This window comes from Ursus arctos, chromosome X, assembly GCF_023065955.2.
Source record: "Ursus arctos isolate Adak ecotype North America chromosome X, UrsArc2.0, whole genome shotgun sequence".
Taxonomy (NCBI): Eukaryota; Metazoa; Chordata; class Mammalia; order Carnivora; family Ursidae; genus Ursus; species Ursus arctos.
In genome coordinates this window covers 27,305,362-27,330,114 of record NC_079873.1, presented here as the reverse complement: position 1 = coordinate 27,330,114, position 24,753 = coordinate 27,305,362, and the positions used below count along the sequence as shown (strand labels likewise).

At 35.7% G+C, this 24,753-nt stretch overlaps 1 protein-coding gene and 1 pseudogene across 15 annotated transcripts in view; one reads left to right on the top strand and one right to left on the bottom strand.

Moving 5' to 3' along the window:
* The window catches only part of DMD (dystrophin), a 2,358,181-nt gene that overhangs the window by 731,010 nt on the left and 1,602,418 nt on the right, over positions 1-24,753 (top strand). For all 15 annotated transcript variants that reach the window (XM_057310259.1, XM_057309646.1, XM_048213297.2 and 12 more), the window contains exons 4-5: positions 1,611-1,688; positions 24,564-24,656. In XM_057310259.1, the coding sequence (XP_057166242.1) occupies positions 1,611-1,688; positions 24,564-24,656 (171 nt within the window). The remainder of the gene's footprint in view (positions 1-1,610; positions 1,689-24,563; positions 24,657-24,753) is intronic.
* On the bottom strand, positions 6,723-7,368 carry LOC113265966 (transcription elongation factor A protein-like 4; annotated as a pseudogene).

The following is a 24,753-nucleotide window of genomic DNA, read 5'->3' as shown; positions in this document are numbered from 1 at the left end:
GTTTGGTGTCTTTGTTATGGAATGTTTTATAAGGCTTTTATTAATCATGATCTTTTAAGTTTAATTTCACTTTTTATTGTGACAAGAACACTTAACTTGAGATACGGAAAATGGGGAGTTGCTGGTCAACAGGTATAAAGTTTCAGTTATGCACAAAGAATAAGTTCCAGACATCTGCTGTACCACATTTTTTCTATAGTTAATAATACAGATCTTCCTCGACTTACCATGGAGTTACGTCCCTATAAATCCATCACAGATTGAAAATATCATAAGTTGAAAATGCATTTAGTATACGTAATCCACTGAACTTCATAGTTTAGCCTAGCCTGCCTTAAACATGCTCAGAATGCTTACATTAGCCTACAGTTGGGCAAAATCATCTCACACAAAGCCTATCTCATATAATGTATTGAAGAGTATACTGAAAGTTAAAAACATTCCTGATCGCATGGCTGACTTGGACCTGTGGCTCACTGCCCCTGCCCAGTGTCAACAGAGTACAATACTGGATATGGTTAGCCTGGGAAAAGATCCAAATTCAAAATGTGAAGTACGGTTTTTGCTGAATGCACATCACTTTTGCACCATTATAAAGTTGAAAAATCCTAAATCGACCTTTCATGTCGGGGACCATCTGTACTTTGTTGTGCACTTAAAAAAATTTCTTGAGATGTAGATCTCGTTTTAGAAGTCAATATGGCAGGCATCATAATGGTAGAATTTCTTTTTTTTTTTTTAATAATGATTTTTTATTATATTATGTTAGTCACCATGCAGTTCATCCCCGGTTTTCGATGTAAGGCTCGATGATTCATTAGTTGTGTATAACACCCAGTGCACCATGCAGTATGTGCCCTCCTTACTACCCATCACCGGCCTATCCCATTCCCCCACCCCCCTCCCCTCTGTAGCCCTCAGTTTGTTTCTCATAGTCCATAGTCTCTCATGTTTCATTCCCCCTTCTGATTACCCCCCCTTTCATAATGGTAGAATTTCTAAAACTCCACAACTGGATAAATGAGCTAATCCATGTATTGTAACGCACTATACAAATGTCAGTTTAGAAATTATAGGATGAGGTGGGATTTTGGGGATTGAGAGTGAGGGTTAGAGGACCAAAGATGATTGAGGTTTTGAGCTTCACTGATGAAGGCAGTTAAGGTAATGTTGACAGAAATGTTTTCCCTTAGCCCTATTTGGCATTATATAATTTTTCTAGTCTCAAGTCTCTTTTATACTTTCCTTAAATGTGTGGAAATTACCTCACTTATCTATATTACTAACAAGTCCTTATGCAATGTTGTTTCTCTTTCCTGGTCATGCAGTAATCCCCAACTGGGCTGTGGAATGAAGAGATGGTAACCAAAATAGCTTTTTTTGAAGCAAAGATAATGCTCTCATTTTTCTTGGGGAGTGGTTGATTCATGCTAAGAAAGTCCTATGACAAGGACAATTAACCCAAAGCACTTAAGTGTATTATATTAATGCCTCACAGCCTATGTTCATTTAAAATATTCAGACTTTGAAGTGAAATGTATAAATTGTTTCATTTCTAGTAGATTGTCCCTCTCTGCCCGGCAGTAAACATTGTTTCATTTTGCTTTCAGCCAAAAGAAAAAGGATCCACAAGAGTTCACGCCCTGAACAATGTCAACAAGGCACTGCGGGTCTTGCAGAAAAATAATGTAAGTGGAGACCTGGACAGAGTCTGCATACCATGAGACAGCATGCTTAACGTTTGAGCGAGGGCTTTGGCCCCCAAAGCAGGGAAAGCTTCTCAAGTTCTTTTGTAAATGAAAGTAGTGATTTTTAAGAGTACGTGTTCTGGTTCATGGGCATCTGCTATGGCTAATATGATTCAGGAAGCAAATGTATGCAGTCACAGGGGGCAGGGAAGGGCATGACTCAGACCTGAGAGGGCACTCTGTGTTGTTTTCAGGTTTTACTTGATGCAGTTACATTTGGAGGACAGATTAAGTCCTATGGTGAACCTCAGTTTCTTAGAGAAGCATTCTGTGCAACAAATGGCTTTTACTAGGCTGAATATTATTTTTTATGTATTAAGTGTGTTCAGACATGATGATGATAAAGTTTTTTTTTGAATTAAGGCAACATTTATTAGACACCACACCCAAGTAGGAAAGTTAAACAGCACAATTGCTATTTCAACTCACAGAACTGCAAATTTGTTTCCATTTGCTAGGTTTGATTTAGGTGAACTAAATGAAAATATATGTATGATATAAGAAAGTCAACAATTATACCTAAATGAGTATGTAGATGAAAGGAGTTCTGGTCTCCTTAGAGTGTCTTGAAGATTCCTCCCCTCTGCCATGATATTAGAGGCAGCCCTCCTTTCTCACCAACTTCCTATAACCTTTCTAATTGGCCAATACATTTACCAGGCACTTAGTAGTTTCCTAATTACATTACATCTCTTTTTCAAGGATAAATTCAAATAAATTGCTTCCATACTCTTACAATAACCATCATCAGTGACAGATGAGTCATGATGTGTACTCCCCCAAATGTTGTTCAGCTCATCTGGTACAGAGAAGGCATCACATGGGAAATGGTAGTGAAGGCTGTGCAGCATTTGGTTGATTTTATGAATTTAGGGTTATTGTCATATTTAATCTATGAAAATTGCTTTATAGAAACATTATACATTTTTATTATTTTGTGAAGTGATTAACTGTATATTTTCAAATTTTCAGGCAGAATTTCAAAGTGCAGACAGAATAAAACAGTCTATAAAATGTTTGCCTCAATATTGTCTGATAGATCCTTTTGAAAGATCAATATCACATAAATTGAGAATATTGTTTAGAGATATTAGAATTTACATGAAGAAAAATCTTTTTCAGTTCCCCATATTCCATTACAAAAGATGAAAGCAAGGAAGACAGCAGAAAATTCAAAGAATTATTGGATTCAGTCTATTTAATGTAGTTGATCTCTTCCCACCAAGAAAATATCATGTTAAGCAATAGGTTGTTGGATCGCCTCTAAAATAGTAGATTAATGTAGCCATAGATTTTGTTTGACAAGAGGTTTCTTTCACATAGTGGTTATTGGTTATGAATTTCGGGGGTTCCTGTATATGTTATAATTATTAATTTCACAGTTTTCAATATAAGACCAGAAGGAATTCTGGCAATAAAACAGAGAAACCATAAAAGAAAATCTCTGACTTTGGGATAACCAAATATTTCTTAGATGTGAAACCAAAGGCATGATTCAAAAAGAGAAAAATTAACTTGAACTTTATCAAAATTATGAGTTGTTCCTATGTTCTGGATATGAATCCTTTGTTTTATGCATTGCAAAGCTATTTTCTGCCTCTGGATTACATTTTTACTCAATGATAAAACAAAATTCTTCATTCTGGTGCAGTTCATTTCTATAAATGTTCACTTTATAATGTTGTGTCCTTTTTAAGAAATATTTGCCTGCCCAAAACCATTATGATATTATATTTTGTTGTCATCTATATAGGCTTCTTTGTTCTACCATTTGAATTTGGATCTATGTTTCACCTAGAATTGATTATTGAATTTGGCATGAGGAATGGGTTAAGATTCAGGTTCTTTTTTTTTCATTGGGAATCTAACTGTCACAACACCATTTATTAAAAACAATGTTACTTACTCATTGCTCTCTAATATTAGGCGTGTCATAAAAATTTCTCAATACAAATGTTCTGGTTTTGGACTTCAGTTCACTTCCATTTTTCTCTTTGTTTATACATGCACAAATACCATACCCTGTGGATTACTGCAGTTTTATAATACACCCTGGTATCTGGTGAACTAGGTTCCCCCACTTTTTTCTTGTTCAGTGTTTTCTTAGTTATACTGACCCATTGTGTTTCTCTCTTTATTTTACCATCATCTTTTTAATTTCCACATAAATCCTGTTTGGAATGTGATCAACAGTGAGTTAAATCTATAGATCCGTTTGGGAAGAATTGATACCTTTATACTATTGAGCATTCCAGATTTCTTCTATGATTTTCCTCTATATTTATTTTTAAAAATTTTAGGTTTTGCAGAATGAGGGAAAAAATCCAATAGAAAAAATGGGCAGAAAATTTGAACAGGAACTTCACAAAAGAGGATTGTTCAAAAATTGAAGAATAATATAAAAAAGTGTTCAACCTTAGCAGTAATTAGGGAAATCCAAGTTAAAAATGCAATGAGATGCCAATATGAATTCATAAAAATAGCTGAAATTAGTAGGGCTAATAACGCTGAGGGTGAGGATTTGGAATAACCTGAACTCCTAACTGGTGGAACTGTAATTCAGACAACCATTGAAAATAGTTCGGCATTATATACTAAATGCAAAACTGCATAATTCTTATAACCCAACGGTTTTGTTCTGAGGCATATAACTACCATTTCTGTGCATGTACGTGTGTGTGTTGTGTGTGTGTATGTGGAGAGAGACAGAGAGAGAGAGAATGTTCAGCAAAAGAAGTGAAACACAGAAGTATACCTACTAGGATCTCTTTTAATTAAATTTCAAAAACAGGCAAGATGGTTCCATGGGTTTAAAAGCCAGAAGAGTGGTTACATTTTGGAAGGAGTGAAGCAGTAAAATGCACAAGTGAATCTTCTCAGGTGTCGAAAATATCACGTAGTTACACAGGAGCATTTGCTCTGAGAAAATTTTCCAAGGTCTATACTCAAGTACACTTTCCTGTATGTATGTTATATTTCAATTCCTATTTTTAAAAAGGTTTAAAAAACAGAGGAACCTATAAAGGTAAAATAAACCTAACCTTACAACCTCCCAAATGCCAAACAATGGCCTATTTATCAATCTGACAATACACCCTGTATTTTCTCATGCAATTGTTTAATGAAATGTGATAAGTGAATATACAAAATTAGAATATGATTAATGCATTTTATAGATCTTTTCTCAGATGGTCATATTTCTTTCTGAAAATAGAAAATCTTGAAACCTCCCATTGTTTCAGCAGGCAAAGACCCTGAAATGAGGGCTTCAATTTGAGAAGGAGCCCTTGAGGAGCAGATTTCCACAATGCTCCCATCTGAGCAAGGGCCTTAATAGGGAATGGCATAAAACTGAGGTCTCTGTACAAAAGTACAGAATCTCAAGTAAAACATTTTCAAGTGGAAACCAAAACCCAGAGTGAAATAACCTTTACTTGAAGTAGCCCCAGGCTAAAAGACACAGAATATAAATGTTCAAAGGTAAATTTATTATCATTTTATACTTCTCCATTATTTTGTAACAGAAGAAAGTACAAAAGAAATGGAAAAGATTCCAAGCAACGTGTTTATTAGTCTCTGATTATTAGCACAAAGAGTAAACACACAATTAAATCAAAGAGAATGTTCAAGAGCAGGATTTTTTTTCCCCTAAAGATGGGCTTAGGTATTCTATATTAGATGAATAAATGAGCCTGGGGCAGGATATCTATAAAATGGCATATTAAATAAAACAGTAGATAAGAGTATTTCAAATTTCCTTTTAAAAATCACAGATTCTCAAATTAGAATCAACTATAGAAGGCATCGATTGGAGATTTTGAGTAATCATACCTTAAACAATAATGTTAGCATATTTTTATTCAGCACATTATTTATTGAGTGTCTCCAATGTGTTCGGTTATATTCTAGATGGTAGGAATACTATAGTTAGTGATCAGAACAGACACAACCCTTTATGTCATAGAGTTTACAGTCACATACCAGGGGACAATAAACATTTAGAGTGTAGTGATAGCTAAGTGTACGAATAAGAGATCAACAGAATAGGAGGTGTGGGAAGACCTCTCAGTTAAGCTGTGATATGGCTAACGCCTAGAAGGAAGAGACGGAGTAAGCCATGGGATTATCAGTAGGAAAATGGTCCAGGCAGAGTGTTAGAAAGACCTTGAAGAGAAAAAAAATGTTTGCAAATAGGACTCACTAGATGGATAGGACTGAGTGTGGAGAAAACACAGGAGAGCAGGGGATGGGAGAGGTAGCAGGGTGGCCATGGGAGGGGGGAAAAACATGGGAAGACATGGTTAGGCTTTGAACTTAGTGCTGAAGAAGATGGCAGTGACTAAAAATAAAGGCACTACTACATACTGAACTGCTAATAAAACACGTTCTTTTAAAATTAGAGGAAAAGTTAATAAATAATAACAAAGAAAAACTTACAAGTATTTAAAAAGAGTACCATTTTTATCCAGGAAAGTTATAATCAGTTATTAAAACATAATACAGGGGAACCTGGGTGGCACAGTCGGTTAAGCATCTTACTCTTCGTTTCAGCTCATTTCCCAGGCTCAGGTCATGATCTCAGGGTTGTGAGATCGAGCCCTGTGTTGGGCTCTGCGCTCAGTGGAGTCTGCTTAAGACTCTCTCTCCTTCTCCTTCTGCCCCTCTCCCGCTCTCTTTCTTTCTCTCTCCAGAATAAATACATCTTTAAAAAAATAAAACATAACACAACTTACTGCATAATAGAAATACTACTAAAGCCACAAATAAAATTTAATGGAAATATATTTTTTGATATTATAAGCTGCTTTATTTTTCTAAGAATTAGAACGTCTTTGCAATGCACATGGGTGAAAATCCCCTACTGACAGAGAGCTCTAGTTGGGTTAAAAGGCTGCTGATAGGGGAAGTGCCAGCTAAAGCAAATTATTAGCATAAAGCTAAAGCACAGGGCCTGGCAAATGGCTGCCAGGGGCACTACACAAAAGGAATGTCTTTGAAGCCCCTTTGTGGGGCCCTGCAGCCACCCCCTGAGTTCCCTTGGGCCCCTTGGGTGGAAGGGATCCTATAAACCTCTTTGCATCCATATCCCCCCTGCCCCATTTCTGTCTGGTCTTCTTCACCTCATCCTCCATCCTGGCCATGTCATCGAATTCTCTGTCATCTCCTCACTCCTCATGTGCATATCGGTATGGCCTCATATTCCTTGAGGCACGGAGCCCGCCCCTTGTTGGTTTTTCTTCCGGCCTTCCTGGGTTCACCATCCCCAGCTGGGCACTTTCGTGCAGGCTTTAGCTCACTGGCTGGCTTTCCTTCTTCTTTTGGCTTTCCCTTACTCTCTCTGGGTTTTCTTCTTTTGGCTTTGCCTTGCCCTGTGGCTTTCCCTCGTTCACTGGCTTTCCGTCTTTTGGCTTTGCCACACTCCCTGGTTTTTCCTTGTCCTTCACATTTTTCTCATTTTCTGCCTTTCCCTTGTGATTTGTCTTTCCCTCATTTTCTGACTTTTCCTTGTTTTCCAGAGTACAAGCTGCTTCTGGTTTTCCCGTGTCCTGTGGAGTTCTTAGTATTCTCTCTTTCCTGGGTTCTCAGGCATTCCTTCATTTGCATTGCAGAGTTTTTCCATGTTGAGGTTTCCTGTCCTGCAGGGCTTCTGGATAGGTTCCCCCTCCTTTTCTAGCCCTGCAGAACGTGGCAGGGCCAGTGCAGGCCTGTGCTTCCTGGGGCTCTCCCAAGTCCGAAGGCAACAGCAGTGGACTGGACTGCAGGGTCAGAAGCATATTTTTATTCAGTCTTTAATTTGCCATTGTCAGATTAAAACACATTTAGTAGCAAAATTTTTAGAAAATGAGAATACGGATAGCATAAACTGTAGATTTAATAGCGATTTTCTTCCCATTGATAGTCCAAAGCACAGATGATTCTTTTTTTTTTTTTTTTTTTAAAGATTTAATTTATTTATTCGACAGAGATAGAGACAGCCAGCGAGAGAGGGAACACAAGCAGGGGGAGTGGGAGAGGAAGAAGCAGGCTCATAGTGGAAGAGCCTGATGTGGGGCTCGATCCCACAACGCCGGGATCACGCCCTGAGCCGAAGGCAGACGCCCAACCGCTCAAAGCACAGATGATTCTATAAAATATGTGTGCATTATGTATAAACTACCTGCCCCATAAAGTTGGATTTGCAGGAAAAGCAATAGTTTATCATTTAATTAATTAATTTTTTTTAAAAGATTTTATTTATTTATTCGACAGAGATAGAGACAGCCAGCGAGAGAGGGAACACAAGCAGGGGGAGTGGGAGAGGAAGAAGCAGGCTCATAGCGGAGGAGCCTGATGTGGGGCTCGATCCCACAATGCCGGGATCATGCCCTGAGCCGAAGGCAGACAGTTAACCGCTGTGCCACCCAGGCGCCCCTATCATTTAATTTAAATTCGCTAAATCCGAATCTGAGCTCTCAAACAGGCATTCGGAAAATTCTTTGTCATTATTAAGAATGCTCTCCCCTATACCTAGGAATGGCCAGAAGGTCAGTAAACCTATGTGGTGTCTTTCATAGGCAGGGAAATGCCTTTCATCTTTAGTGCACTGAAGTGTCCACTGATAGATTCACCACCAAAGCGCAAGTCTTCTGGTGAAGCCAAGTGTCTCATTAACAGTTCCAGTATGAAACAGAAAGCCTGAAAAGACTAAGCTGAAGAGACTGTAATGAAGGGAATAGATACAGAAATGGGAGGAGAGTTAAAGGAACTGACAATGACGGGTGAAGCATGCAGGGACTAGCATGAGTTAATAGCCTTTATTCTTAAACTTAAAGAGACGAAAGGGAGAGAGCTGTTACCTTAAACCAGTGAAAGCTCTGACCTTGTGAGAGGGGCCACTGGTCAGCAATTGTGACATACGTATCTGAAAAATGAAGTTACTCTCAAATCTTGGCCTGCTGGGTGAGTTGGGAGAAGATCGATATGTTGGTCTCTCTATCCAACCCTCCAATATCCTGCCAACACCACTCATTTTTTAAGCTCAACCAGAAGCCAGACGGTGAGAGATCCTAGGTGATAAAGTCATTTTATACTAGATGAGTCATCTAATACACAGAAGGGGTGAATAACTGGGGAGGGGACAGGGAATAACCAGCATTCCAAGTATCTCTATTTTCTGGTCAAATGGGGACTTCAGAATGTCTATACTGAGAGACCTAATGTTGGCTAGGGTCCAACCTTGCTGGATGTATGGGGAAATCATTCCCTTTTGAAAGCATACCACCTCTATTTGCTGACAGGGAGCAGAGATGGTTTCTGGCTAATTTTGGAACCAGCTGATATCATATCCCTTCCCATGCTTCGGGGGAACATCGGAGCCAGAAAAGGAAAACAGACTATGAGTTATATCTAATTTCTGCTGTGCTGCACAAACTTATCAAAGGCATAGGAGAATATAAATACATAAAAAAGTATTCCTGCCCTATGTACAAATATGGATAACATATTAGGATGCAGCGAGAGTGTCATTAAGTACGTAAAGGAAGAGTTTGTAAAGTATATACTCTGACAATAATAATATAATACTAGAAATTAATAATACTTTAAAAATTCAATTTGATTAATTTAAAATGTTTTGTATAAGGAATCAAGAGTATAAATCCACATTTGAGTAGGAAAAAGCATTCCACGAGAAATGGCCTAGGTTTTACTGAAAGGTTCAATTTGTGCCTTCGTTTTTATTTTCATTAAAAAATATATAAAATAAATTAACTCAAGATTTCAACCATCAATGTTACAAAAAGAAAAAAATGCCCTAAGGAAAGTAGAAAATAAAAGATAAATGAAGAAATAAATAAGCCAGAAAGAAGAAACACTAGATAAATTTCAGAGCTAGTTCTTTGTAATAAAATAATAAAATAGACTAATTTCATAAATTTAATCAGGAAAAGGGGGGGAAGCAAATATATATAATTTAAACACAGAAAGAAAATACTAAACACAAGTTTCAGAGATACAGAAACCAAAAATGGAATCTTCACAGAACTATGTCGATGATAACAAAGCAATTAAATTAGTTTATGTTCTATTTAAACTAATAAATTATAAGAATTAACATAATGGAATATAGACTACCTTGATCAATAGCCAAGAGAAGTTAAGAAATCATAAAATTAAACAAAACCAATCTTTCACAAAGGATTCTGAGTCTAACGGCACCAGTGATAAGTTTGTCCAAACTTTAAGAAATTGACAATTGCTGATAGAAAATCATTAGGGGCTTCACAATTCTACAAATCTATCCACACACCTAAGTTTTAAAATAACTTGGAAAAAGTTAGCCCTCTCCGTTGTTAAAGGGGTGTTAGAAGCTTCCTTTTGAAAGACTACTTTGTGGGAGTTTCAAAATGTTAGGTCAAGACCATTTTGTTTTCGCTTTCCTTCTTAGGATCTTGTCCACTTTGGCCTATTTCTCAGCCAGAAATGATCCATTTCAGCACATTTCCTTGTTCTCAACTAGCAACTCAGTTTGACTCCTTGCCTCAGTTTCTTTTCCTTTCTCTGTCCGGATGTCTAATTTGCTGTCCTCATTCAAATGCCACTTACAGCTTAGCTCTGTAGAGCTCAGACACCACATTTATGTTCTGATTTGCATTCTCTGTAGTGGCTGTTTTAGCATGAAGTTATTTCTGCTATCAATAATTTATTTTCAAAACCACTTATTGAGAATAAAGTACTTCCAAGTGCAGTGATACCTTTATTACAATATTTGCTGAGAGCAAAGCTCATTTGTAATAAAGTTGGCCGTGGTTTAAAAAAGCAAACAAAAGAAGTACAAATCCTGTGAAATAGAGGCTGACTGTACCAAGTGGTTAAGCTTGTCTACACACCAGCTCAAGATATAAAACATAGCCACGGCTTGCATTTCCTTGCTACTTGCTGAAGTTAGATAAAGCAAATCACAGGTAATGGAAACATTTCTCATATTGCCGCTCTACTATTCCTTTACCCTTCTCCACTTTTGTTTGTGACAGTCTCCATCAGACATTCTGAATTCGGTTCTGCACATTGTCTCTCAAATGAAAAGAAACATTTAATGGGTCATTTTAATTGGTTTGTTGATAGATTCCAACCCCCCTCGGTATATAAGTAAGTTCCAGTCAGTGAGTTTCCTCTGCCAGAGTTTTGAGGTTTTCATCATTTTATGTCAAATTGAATAATGAATGATTTTTTTCCACTGTTAAAGGAATTTAGCCCTTAAAAATCTGGTAGGGAGATTTAACTGTCCGCGGTATTTTAAACTGCCCTCTGGATACATCATGGTACTTGTCTTCTGTTAATTGGCTAATTCCAGTTTGTTTCCTCTTCTTCCATCCCAAGATTTCCGTGTGTGTGTGTTTTTTTAAGATTATTTATTTATTTATTCGAGAGAGAAAGAGAGAGGGACAGCGGGCAGGAGCAGAGGGAGAAGGACAAATAGGGCCTCGATCTGGACCCTGAGATCGTGACCTGAGCCCAAACCAAGAGACAGACACTTAACCAACTCAGCCACCCAGGTGCCCCCAAGATTTCCATGTTTAATGCCTTTTTGAAGTCATAGAATACACTCCATCATTATTTTAAAGATTCATACAAAAAATGTAGTGTTGTAATACATCCTGGGTATACAGTATACCAGGACTTTACTGATTTAATATTAGCTGAGACAGTTGTAGATCTCATACTTATGTTCAATACACCACTCTCATCAACTGTCTATGACAAAGTGGCAATTTTTTATCAAGTAACTTCAAAAGTATAAGTAGTACGAATGTGAAGTAGCACAAAACAAATAAGATCACTTTCATACATTTAAACCACAAATCCAAAGTGAGTATTTAAAAGCCTAGGCTGAAAATTCAAACGTCAGCTATGTTCAAATATTCACTTAATCACATCATTGAAAATTGTCGCTGAATTAGATTGAATGGTTGTCAAATGTCACTGATCTGAAAAATGGCATAGCATTCACTCTTCCTGGCATATGATCTTAGATAAAGAGGGTTCTAAAGTGTTCTTTAAAACTCATATTTTATGTGTTCTTTAAGTATTCAGAGACTTAAATAGCTATATAATACATATTTTGGAGTATGTCAGAACATAATATCTTTGACTGAATATAAACTGCTTCCATTTATTACTCATAAAATCCAGTGTTCAGATATAAATTCCAAATTTTTAAGTTAATTTATGTTAGACAAGTATTAGTTCTTACACTGAATTTTCAGTCCACGCAATAGGACTATACGATGTCTGTGCCTTATATATATTCATTCTGAGGATCCAGAAGAAGTATATCCTTTTAACCCTGTCACTCACTAACTCCGGGATTTTTGCCAAGTGATTCCATGACTCAGGTTCCTCTTCATCATCTCTGAAATGTACTAATAGAAATGGTTGTACTTACTTCAAAATATTCTTTAATGGAATATAGAAATTATATACAAGCATATAATGTAATATTTAAATTCATATTCAGATGCAGTGGGAAAATACTACTCTTAAAAATGAAGGTAATTCTCATTTAAAATAATTTCATAAGGTGAGTTAGTTATCCTCTCCCTGACCAGTGCATTTCTTACATCAAGGTAAAATAGTGTTTTCTCTTGTATATTAAACTCAAAATTGAGGTAGCCATTTACCTATGATTTGTACACTTAGAGGTACTTTGCAATAATAATATGGCTCCAAAATGTATTCTACTTTAAAATTTCTTCTTATTATAATGAATGTTAGTCACATAATTTAAAAGTTTTCGGGGTTGCTATTGACAGATTTTTTTCCTTGAAATCCACATACATGGCTCAAGGTTAGAAAGCTATGGCTATATAGGGTTCTGGTTTCATTCAAGTAACATTCTATATTGCCAGGTATAAGATATATAATATTGATAAAAATTCAAGTTAAACAATATTATATTGAAAGTGTATACATCTTTTATTCTATGTTGCGAAATTATTACTGAGGATCGAGTTCATTTTCTCAAATGATGCCTTCTAGTATATAATTTTGCTGAGCTGAGTTATAGGAGCTACTTTGCCAAAAAGTTCAGTCCCGCATTTTATGATCAATGAAACTACCTGCATTGAAACCTCTACTTTGATATATTTGTTTTAATTTTCTTTTACCCCTTTAATGTTTCTATTTTCTTAACATTATGGGTTTTTAAAACTTAGCTGTTTCAAATCTTTATTGCCAAAGAGGCAGTGTATAAGCAAGTAAAAACACAGTTCCATTAAAAAGAACTACATTGTGACAAATGATTATAATTGTAAACACGTCCAAAATATAGAGAAATTTGAACTTATTTCACAAGTCTTTAGGCAACTTGATAGAACAGTCCATTTTTTAGTCTGTCTCCGTCTTTAATACTTAACATGTGGTATATGGTAGATGGTGAAAAAAAATTATTTAACGAATGACTAAATATGTAAAGCTTAATCATTGAAAGTAAGGATAGTATCTTCATAGCAAGTACTGTACCTAGAACTAAATCTTAGGATGCATTCTAGGTCAAAATGTGCTTTTAAAAGGCGGGTATTAAGGAGAGCATGTGATATGATGGGCACTGGGTGTTACATGCAACTAATGAATCATCAAAAACTAATGATGTAATATATGTTGGCTAATTGAACTTACTAAAAAAGAAAAAAGAAAACATATAAAATACATTAGTGAAAAATAAATAAAATTGCACTTCAAAAGTTTCTGCCAATTTTCATACCATTAAAAAATAAAATAAAAAAATTAAAGGTTTTTTCTAGTTTAAACTTCTGTATTTGTATAAAATTTAAAAAAATACTCTTTGGAAGATAGAGATATGAGAGGGAATAAAGAAAACCTGCCGAGTGGAGAGCCAAGTCCACAAAAGCCAATGCAACCCACCCTGTAGGTTATGTATGCTGAACTATTCCTCATCGAATTATGAAAGATTCAGTATATGCATCTCTTAACGGAAAAACACAGGTATGATTTATGGCTGTAAGTCTTAAAATTTTACATAAATTTTAAACACAGTATAAAAGCACATGCTGCAGAAACAGCAAAACTACTGTGGTTTTCCTGCATTTTTGATCATTTAAATGCATTATATTTGGAAGGATTACATAAATACTTGAGGAATTTCTCTTGAATATGGAAAAGTCTCTTTAGCTTGACTACACAATAGCAGATGTTTTATAAAAAATGCTTCACACATTTTAAAAGCAAATCCTAGTTGTCTAGAATGTTGGAAAGAAATTCTCAGTTATAAGCAATTTATTAGAAATGTATGGGTATAAAAAACAAATAAATAGAGTATAGAAGTATCTGCATGAGGATGAAGCATCAGGAGGGATCTTTATATAATAAATTCCAATGCATGATAGTTTCTTAACTGTTATCACTGTTTAAGATTCTGGTTAAGGAAATCTACCCAAATTTTTAAAGACGACATTTCATGCTTCCTCTTGAAGTCTCGTCATTCTATGTGAAGTCATAAGATTCAATCTGCAGCATTTTTTTGGTTAAACTCACATACTAAGACTGATGAGGAAAATGATGCCTTACCTTTGTCCCCTACCCTTCCCTAATTCAAAAAATGCTCAGATTGTATTCTGCATGTCAAGGAACTAAAGTGACTCCTCTTTAGGATAAATCTTGAAATCTGAAACGTCTTAAAGAACCTCATCCTTTGAAACCCCTGTGAGGGACCTCCTAGCCCTAACCTAATTTCATTTGGCTGAATAATACAGGATGTGTTTTCATTAGTGCCTGTAGCTTTGAAATGTCCTTGGTGGGTGGCTGAAAAGGCAAGAAGTGGCAGATATCATTTATTGGAAAGGTGATGGTTTCCATGTTGAATGAAGTATAACTCTTACAACTTCCAAGTTAGAACTGCAAATGCTTAAATGATTCACAGACTAAAACTGGGAAAGTTTATTCCATCTCCCTGCGCCCGCAAAAGTTTAAAAAGCGTGAAAAAATTCATTAGAGCTTTATCATAGGAATATCACTCCCTTGCTGTTATTCATCTTTTTTCTTCCTTCTGCTCTGCCCTAAGAACTTCCATTTTCATTATTCGACCTGGCTATTGCGTTTATTTTTATGTCAAATGTTCCTCATTCTAAAGTCAGTGTGTAGCATTTCACATTCGATGTGCTATTCCTCTTTCTGTAATAATTAAAAATAATATAAACTGGCCCAGATCAGTAATCTCCTTTCACTAAACCATCATATTTCAGATTTCCTTTAAATCTTATGGTTTTCTTCAGTATTCTTAAATCTTAAATATATCAATATAATATATATAAATCCTTTTACTATAACCACCATGGGATATATAAATTTGGCTTGTAGAAAATATTATTGACAATGCTAGATTGCATCTATGCCCTAAAGGAGTCTGGTATAAAATAAAACCTGGGATAAAACGAACATTACTTTCTTGAATAAATAAGGAAAGAGAATTGCTCCTCATAACCCACTGGTTAGCACACGCATTTTATATACATATTTTGCAGATGCTAAGTATCATGTTTATTTTTATTTTATTTAAAATCAATTAATTAACGTATAGTGTATTGTTAGTTTCAGAGGTAGAATTTAGTGATTCATCAGTTGCATATAACACCCAGTGCTCATTCCATCAAGTGCCCTCCTTAATGCCCATCATCCAGTTACCCCATCTCCCTACCTACCTCCCCTCCAGCAACCTGCAGTTTGTTTCCTATACTTAAGAGTCTCTTATGGTTTGTCTCCCTCTCTGATTTCATCTTATTTTATTTTTCCATCCCTTCTCCTATGTTTTATTTCTTAAATTCCACATAGGAGTGAAATCATATGATATTTGTCTTTCTCTGATTGACTTATTTTGCTTAGCATAATACCCTCTAGTTCCATGCATGTTGTTGCAAATGGTAAGACTTCATTTTTTGGACGGCTGAGTAATATTCCTGTCTATATCTGTATCTATATCTATCTCACCTCTTTATCCATTCACCTGTCAATGGACATCTGGGCTCTTTCCACAGTTTGGCTATTGTGGACATTGTTGCTATGAACATTGGGGTGCAGCTGCCCCTTCAAATCACAATGTTTGTATCCTTTGTGTAAATACCTAGTAGTGCAATTGCTGGGTCATAGGGTAGTTCTATTTTTAACTTTTTGAGGAAACCCCATACTGTTTTCCAGTGTGACTGCATCAGCTTGCATTCCCACCAACAGTGTAAGAGGGATCCCCTTTCTCTGCATCCTCGCCAACATTTGTTGTTTCCTGACTTTTTAGCCATTCTGACTAGTGTGAGGTGGTATCTCATTGTGGTTTTAATTTCTGAAATACTTATATATTAACCTTAGAATTACTAAATAGATATTTTTGTACAAAATCTGGTGCTTTTGTCTAAGTACTAGTGTGGGCACAAAAAAGGAATTCCCTCTAGTTTGTGTCCTCACATGATAACAGTAGACTACTGTATTTCAAAAGCTAATTCATTAGGCTTCCTCGGTGCTTTTTTTGTAGTTTGTGCATCCTGATTCAAGGGATATTTTCCCAAGAGTTCACATTTAAATATTCTATTACTGCCATAAGAAGGTTCCATTATGGCAAGACAAATGGTGAGAATTTTCTATCCTCTAAAATTAAGTTTGAATAAAGCATCTTGCACAGAGAATACTGCAAAACTCTGAGCCAGAATCTAATGTTACTTTATAAGTAAAGTCTTAGGCCTGTTTGCAAGAACTCATAAAGCCAATCTTCATGTGTAGGCGAACTTGTGTCTGCAAAAATTCAATGCATGCTATTTAATTTTTGCACACAATATCAATTTTCACACTTATTCATTTAGTATCAGATGCTTTCACCTGCAAAACAGGAAAACATAACTTTGGGTGTCCTTTGTGACCTCAATATTGAATTTCCTGCTATCTAGTGCTGGTCACATTACTGATACACAGACACACACACATACATGCACTGATTCCATATATTAACATACATGTCATATAAATGTTTTTTGTTTTGCTTACTAGATACATAATTATTCATTAACATAGATTTTATTTTTTAATTTATTTTATTTTTTAAAGGGTTTATTTATTTATTTGTCAGAAAGAGAGAGAGAGAGAGAGAGCACAAGCAGGCAAGCAGCAGGCAGAGGGGGAAGCAGCTCCCGGCTGAGCAAGGAGTCCTGTGCGGTACTCAATCCCAGGACCCTGGGATCATAACCTGAGCCGAAGGCAGACACTTAACTGACTGAGCCACCCAGGCGTCCCCATGTAACACAGATTTTAACATACTTCAGTTTTTGTTTTTCCTTTCCATAGTTATTTAGAAATTGGACTGAGAATCCTTGAAAGATATAACTCCAGAACACATATTAGAAAGATATTTAAAAGAAGCCATTGTGCACATGATTATTTAAGAGTAGCTAGTAATGATTTTCTTAAATAAGAACAACATCATTCATAGCTATGTAGTAGGAAATACAGCATTATAAAAACACCAAGCATATGAGAATTTAGAGTCAAAATGGGTTAGACTGTCAATATGAAGCATTCAATAGTAACAAAAAGACCATGAACAGTCCCTTTGAGGCATGAATAAATACCCCTCCCTCTTCTAAAGCCTTAGTGATTATTATGTTATTTCTTATAGTCTTTGGTAATTTGAAGAGAGACAAAAATAACCAAAACAAATAATATTCCTTGTCTACATGGTGGTGTGCAATATTTATTAGTTTAGATAGAGCCTATTAAAACTGTTCATGAAGAATTCTCTAGATTTAATTAAGGAATTATCTCTCATATCCAGACCTGGTTTTAAATCTGATCCTGTGAAAGCTTCATGTACCTTTGACATTCTGTTTCCCTCTAGGTAAAATGTATATAAAATAGTAACTATCTCATACTTTTACTGTTCTGATAATGTGGGCAAAGTGAAAGCTGTATTCAGGGAGAACCTTATAGGCTTAAGGTTTTTCTAAGATAGAGATAAAATAACTATATATCTTAAGAGATTATAAAAAGGGAAACAATGATGAAAAGCAAATTCAAAATAGAAGACTGAAAAATAGAGGTAGAATTGAGTTCAAAAGCTAGCTCCTTGAATAGATCAACAAAAGAGATAAACCTCTTCTAATCCTAACAAAAGAAAATAAGAAGAGAATGAAAAATAGACAAGATTAGTAATGAGAAAGGATGTGTAGCCACAGATTCAGAAGGAACTGAGAGAATACTACAAGCAATTCTGTGAAATTAATTTTGAAAAATCTGGGACATGGATGATCTCCTAGAACAATGCAAATTACTAAAATTGATGTAAGAATAGCAGAAAATTAAACTAGACTGATTACCTCAGAAAACACTGATAAGTAGTAGAGATCTACTATGGAAATATATACCAGGAATCTCACATGTGAATTTAACCTAATCCTTAAAGAATAAGTAATTCCTATATTTTAAGGTATTCCAAAGCATGTAAGATGATAAAACCCTGCAATTCCTTTTGTGATGTCGGAATAACCATAGTACCAACAGTTAATAAACATAAAATTAAACAATAAATGTATAAGACAATCTCACTTATGAATATGAATATAAAAATTAGATTGTCGAACTACATAAAATTGATTAAACCATGTCTTACATGTGGCAAGTACTCAATAAATGTTAGCTATTAGTTGCAAAGAGCTCTTAAAATTAAGAAGGAAAACTACCTATAGAAAAATGAACAAACCATATTAACAGACAATTTACAGATGAAATTGTAATGATCAGTCATACAAAAACGGATTCCAAATGAAGTAGGAATCATGGAAATAAATTAATGCAAAATCTTTTTACTCATCAGACAGGCAAAATGAAAAAGCAGAAACATCTATTGCTGGGAAGGGAAGAGCCTACTCATATACGTTACTGGTTAAAATATTAAACGCTAAAACCTTTTTTATAAAGAAAAACCTACCAAGATGCCTGGGTGGCTCAGTGGGTTAAGTGTCTGCCTTTGGCTCAGGTCATGATCCCAGGGTCCTGGGATCAAGTACTGCATCAGGCTCCCTGCTCAGCAGGGAGTCTGCTTCTCCCTGCGCCCCTCTTGTCCCCTTGCTCATGCTCACTCACTCTCTCTCTCTCTCTCAAAAATAAAAAGAAAAAAAGAAAAACCTACCAAAACTAAAAAAAAATATATGTATACGTTTGATCTAGAAAATACATTCCTGGGAATAGCTATTGTAACAATAAAAGCATCAGTTATCTGAGGATGTATGTACAAGATGTCCATTGCAATATTATATAAAGTGGCAAATCAAAACAAAACAAATATTACGAGTGTAGAAACAAAGTTAATGTCCACTAATGTGACTAGCTAAATACTCTAGGATACATTCAAACTGTGAAATATTATGCAGCCATTAAAATGAATGAATAAAAGGGATTATTTTTTGGTAAAAGCAATATTCAATAGAATCTGAATAATATGCCATTTTGGGAAGAATATAAAACCCTGCATATTTGTGCCTTTATGACACCACACATGCACACTCACACATACAGTGATTATATGAATAGGGAGAAAATATGAAAATCTTTTAGGTCAGATTAGGAAAGAAGTCAGGGGAAGAAAGGGAGGCAAGCAAAACTGAAAAGAAAATTGAGCTCAAGAAAAGTGGGAGAGATGCATGTGTGAGATCTCACTCATGCATTTGTGTAAAATATATTCATGTGACTATATAAAGCAATAAAATATTTCTAAAAAGAATAAAAGTAGATTATATATACACATATAAATAGACAACAGCACAAAGATTGACATATAGTTTGCCACTCAAAAAAATGGTTATGCTTGTTTTTCTTATAACCCAAGTACAAGAGGACAAAATACCCCCTTATGGCAACATGACTTGATCAAGTTTGGACCTTTAGAAAGGTTTGATGACTGGTACTAATTTGCAATGTGATAAGAGCCAGCCCCTGAGGCATATGAAATAGAGAATATATGAGTGAAACACTACTTATAAACCATGGTATTTACCATTATGCTCTAGGGCAAAGACCACCAATGAAATAGAGGTGATCCGTGCCCCATTGGATCTGATGATATAGTGAGTAATACTGGCAAGAAAAAAGTAAACTAACAAAATATAATTTTAAATCAACAAAGTTACATAAATTGGATTGCATTATTGTAACTGTCCACAGACCATCTCCACAGAAGTAAGATTTAATTCTCCGCTGTTTATTGAAGTTTGACAAAAGAAATGGCTATGTGGTTATCACCCCATTACTTATAAAGTTGTAATGAAAGATGCAGTATGTTATTGAAAAATGCACATTCGTTAGAGTTCAGAATTGTGAAAAAGGGATCAACAGCTTTTTCAAAAATGTAAGCTTCCTTGCATTAGTTTATGACACATTTATAATTGATCTATGCTATTTGGTTTAGGGCCTATAACAGCCAAGATCTCTACAGATTTTCTGCTGCTATTGTCTACTTCATTAACTCCTCTCTACCAGTCAGTTCCTTGTATGAATTAGGTTTTAAAGATTCTTCATAATCCTGTCCCAGATTGGTGAACAACTTCACCCCATGCCACATTGTCCCTGAGCACAATACTTCTAATTCTCAATCAGGCAATATCCTTTACCCCATCCCCACATATTTACCATGTAAATTAACTTTTTAACTATACACTTCAGTGGCATTAGTACATTTCCACTGGTATGCACCTATCTACACTATTCATCTCCAAAACTTTTTCATCATCCCAAACTGAAACTCTTACCCATTAAACAATAACTTCCCATTCCCCTTTTCTCCAGCCCCTGGTAAGTTCTATTCTACTTTATTTCTCTATACATTTGACTTTTCTAGGCATCAGATATAAGCAGAATCATATAATATTTCTCATTTTCTGTCTGGCTAGTCTTAGCTTAGCATAATGTTTTCAAAGTTCATCTACGTTGTAGCATTTGTCAGAATTTCCTTCCTTTTTAAGGCAGAATAATATTTCATTGTATGTATATATCACATTTTTGCTTGTCCATTCATCTGTCAATGGACATTAGGGTTGTTTTCACCTTTTGGCTATTGTGAGTAACCCTGCTATGAACATTGGTTTACAGATATCTGTTCAAGTCCCTGCTTGCAGTTCTTTTGGGGATACATCTAGAAGTGGAATTTCTAGATACTACTTAATTTTAATTAGGTTTTATTATGTGGCCTGCTATTAGGTTATGAACTATTTTGACATTAGGGGCCTTTTTCTTTATTTAAAGCTGAGCACAGTACCTGGACATAATAGAGATTGGATTTTAGGAGGGATACTGTGAGAAGGCTTATGAAAGTGGATAGAGGCAAGCCTGTTGCTTGCTTTAAGTCTCCCCAGAATGATCCCTATGGAAAGTCCAAACATAAGTACCAGCAGTGATTTGTCTGTCTCCCAAAAAATCACATCCTCTCCATTAAAAATAACTGAATTTTCAACAACATATGGTCTGATTATCATTCTTACTACAGTTAAGTTCCAGAAAGCACGAACATTTTTTCTCTTTTGTGCTCTAAGTACATCAGTGCCTGACATATAGCCAAAATGTATTTGTTGAATGTATGCATCAGTGAATCAATTGACAACTTTATAGTAGCTTTTCTATATGGAGAAGCTCCTTCCTTTACTGCCACATAAGGAATATCCAAGTGAAATGTAGATCACGGTGCTTTCTTGTTCTTGAGTTATTTATCTCCCCGGGGATCTCTATTTTTTGTTTCCCTAATTAATTCTAGAAACTTATTGTATTCTACTTTGTGCAATTAAAACGAAAATATTATAGCAAATTATTATCTGCCTATGTAGGACAAATTCATGTGAATGCTCGGTAATTTGAAATATTAAAATTAACTACAGCATATTGAATTAGGGAGAATTTGCATGGGATATTCCTGAATTTCCAGTGTACAACAAAAGCATCTGCGGTGCAGAAATAAGTAGACATGTAATATCTTATAATGGCAGTATCACCTTGACTTTCCTCTAACCAAGGAAGTAAAAGTCTTTCACGTTAACCAGTTTTCAGGACTTCCATTTATCCACTCCTCAACCGAGCCTTAGTGAAATGTCTATTTGCATACTACTTCAGGCTGACTTCTCTGTAAAGTCTTTATGGTTCCAATCCTCACATCTAATCTATTGCATAGCTCAGTAATATCCATTACTATAAAATATACGTGGAATTCAACTATGGGCTTGTATCTTGATCTATCCTTGTTCAAATGATTCTACATTATTTTCTGTATTTTTCATTTGTTTTTATCCAACACACCAATAATATTTATATAGTTGGGATGCAAAAATAAATTTGAGTATTTGATTATCGTAAGTAAGTTTATAGGAGGAGTAATTTGGAGTGATTTGACAATTATACCAAAGGGTAGCCTTTTTTATTGTTTTCACCTGAATTTCCCAGATAGCTTCATATTTTCAAGTTGTAATATTTAGAAAATTAAGATGAATGGTAAGGAATATAATTTACCATTGAGTGAGAGAATGGTGAACCCATTTCACCGAAGGAAGAAACAAACGGGGAAGACAGATTGGAGTGACACATTGAACAGTAAGGGTTTGGAGCCTGAGAAGATGAAAGGTGTAATCAAAATGACTCTTGGCTTTTTAAAGAAGCTATCCGTGGGAGGATGGAGAGTGGGCAGTTCTCTCAGATTACTGGCCTTAGGGCAAGACAAAATGGCAGGATTCCTGAGGCAACCAAAAGAAATTCAACCAAAGGGATCAGTGAGCCAAAGAGAGTAAATAGGGAAACAAATCTGAGTTGCTTAACCCTCACTCCTGCTCTGACAGTTTCACACCCACTCTAGACCTTAATCTGAAGGTGCCTATTTGCTTTATTGTGACGTTTTCTCCTGTTAAAGTATCCCTAGATGACCATTTTTTAGTTAACCTTTTTATTTTGAGATAATTGTAAATTCTCATGTAGTTGTAAGCAATAATACTGAGAGATCCTGTGTACCTTTAACCAAGCTTTACCCCAGTGGTAATATACTGTAAAACTATAGGATGATATCACTACACGCATCAACATTGATATAAGCCACCAATAGTATTCATATTTCCTGAGTTTCACTTGCACTCATGTATGCACGCACAGGTGTTTTTATTTATGTACATTACCACACATGTACATGCGTGTATCCCCCATCACAGACAAGATGCAGAACAGATCCTCACCACAAGGATCCCTCAAGCTGTCCTTTTATTTTTTTTTAATTTTCATTTTTAAAGTTTTTATTTATTTGAGAGAGAGTGAGAGAGCAAGAGAGCGACAGGGAGAGAGAGAGAGCTTGAGCTGGGTGTGGGGTAGAGGAAGAGGCAGATTCCCCACTGAGCAGGGAGCCCGATGTGGGTCTCAGTGCTGGGACTCCACGATCATGACCTGAGCAGAAGGCAGACACGTAACCAACTGAGCCACCCAGGGGGCCCTCATGCTACCCTTTATAATCACATCCACCTACCCCACTCACTCATCCTGATCTCTGACTTCTGGCAGTTGCTACCCTGTTCTCCATTTCTAGAACTTTGTTTATTCAAAACTGTTATATTTAATCCATACTATATGCAACCCTTTGAGATTGGCTTCGTTTTTTCAATTTAGCATAATTCCCATCAGATTCACCCAAGTTGCTTCGTGTATCAATAGTTTGTTCATTTTCATTGTAGAGGGGGATTCCATGGTATGGATGTAGCACAGCTTGTTTAACCGTTCACCCTTGAAGGGTACGTGGGCTGTTCTCCCAGATGACTGTGTTTGACTGTTACAAATAAAGTTGATACGAACACGTACACATAGGGTTTTGTATAAATATAAGTTTCCATTGCTTTGGGGTAAATGCCCAAGAGCCCAACTGCTGGATTGTACGCTAAGCCCATGCTGAGTTTTGCAAGAAAGTGCCAAAATGTTTTCCAGAGTGCCTGTACGATTTACATTTCCCCCAGTCATGCATGAATGATCCTGTTTGTCCATATCCTCGTTGGCATTTGACGTTGTCACTATTTTAAAATTTTAGCCATTGTGATAAGTGCGCAGTGCTAGCTCATTGTGGTTATAATTTGCATTTTCCTAATGGCTAATAATGTTGAACATCTTTTCATGCACCTACTTGCCTGATGCTTATGTTTAACCTGACTCCACCTAAAAATATTAGAAACATAAAGGACAGGAGATAGGATTTGCCTTAAAACAAAACAAAACAAAACAAAACAAAACAAAACAAAACCCTGCCAGATTTTGATTCCCAAACCGAGTCCTAGATAGAGAGAGGAGAGCTCACCATAGCTCCATTATTTACTAGAGTTCTAATACCTGTTTCTAAAGCAAGGGCATTTTAGTCAAATGCAGTTACTCCTAATTATAATAGCACTTCTTTGAGCAAGATTAAAGGACTGATGAAATTTCTTTTTATTGAGTTTCAATTTTGTATTAGGAAGCACATATTAATTTTGGGCATCCTTTATGAGTTATCATTGTTAAACGTTTTATTTGAAGATATTCTGATTGGCCTCTTTAATCTGCAGTAATCTATTTATGTACTAAAAGTACATTTATTTCCTATCTCTTTGCAAATGTGTTCGGGGGCACTTGTTTGTGAAAGAGTGCATTTACAAATGCATTTTGTTTCATTTTTAGATTATTTTTTAAAAGCTGCAATTCTGCTTAGGCTCTGAAAATAGCTAAATGCAATTACCTTCGCATTTTGTTTTCTTTCCAAATAGACATTTTGTCTCTTTCCTTCAAATGTTTTCTCTTTATCTTTTACAGGTTGATTTAGTGAATATTGGAAGCACTGACATAGTAGATGGAAACCACAAACTGACTCTTGGTTTGATTTGGAATATAATCCTCCACTGGCAGGTAAGAATCCTGATGAACGTTTCCTTTTTGTGTAAAATCTTGCTGATCCTTTCATTCTTACCCTTGACCTGCAAAGCAAACATGTATACCTCTGGCA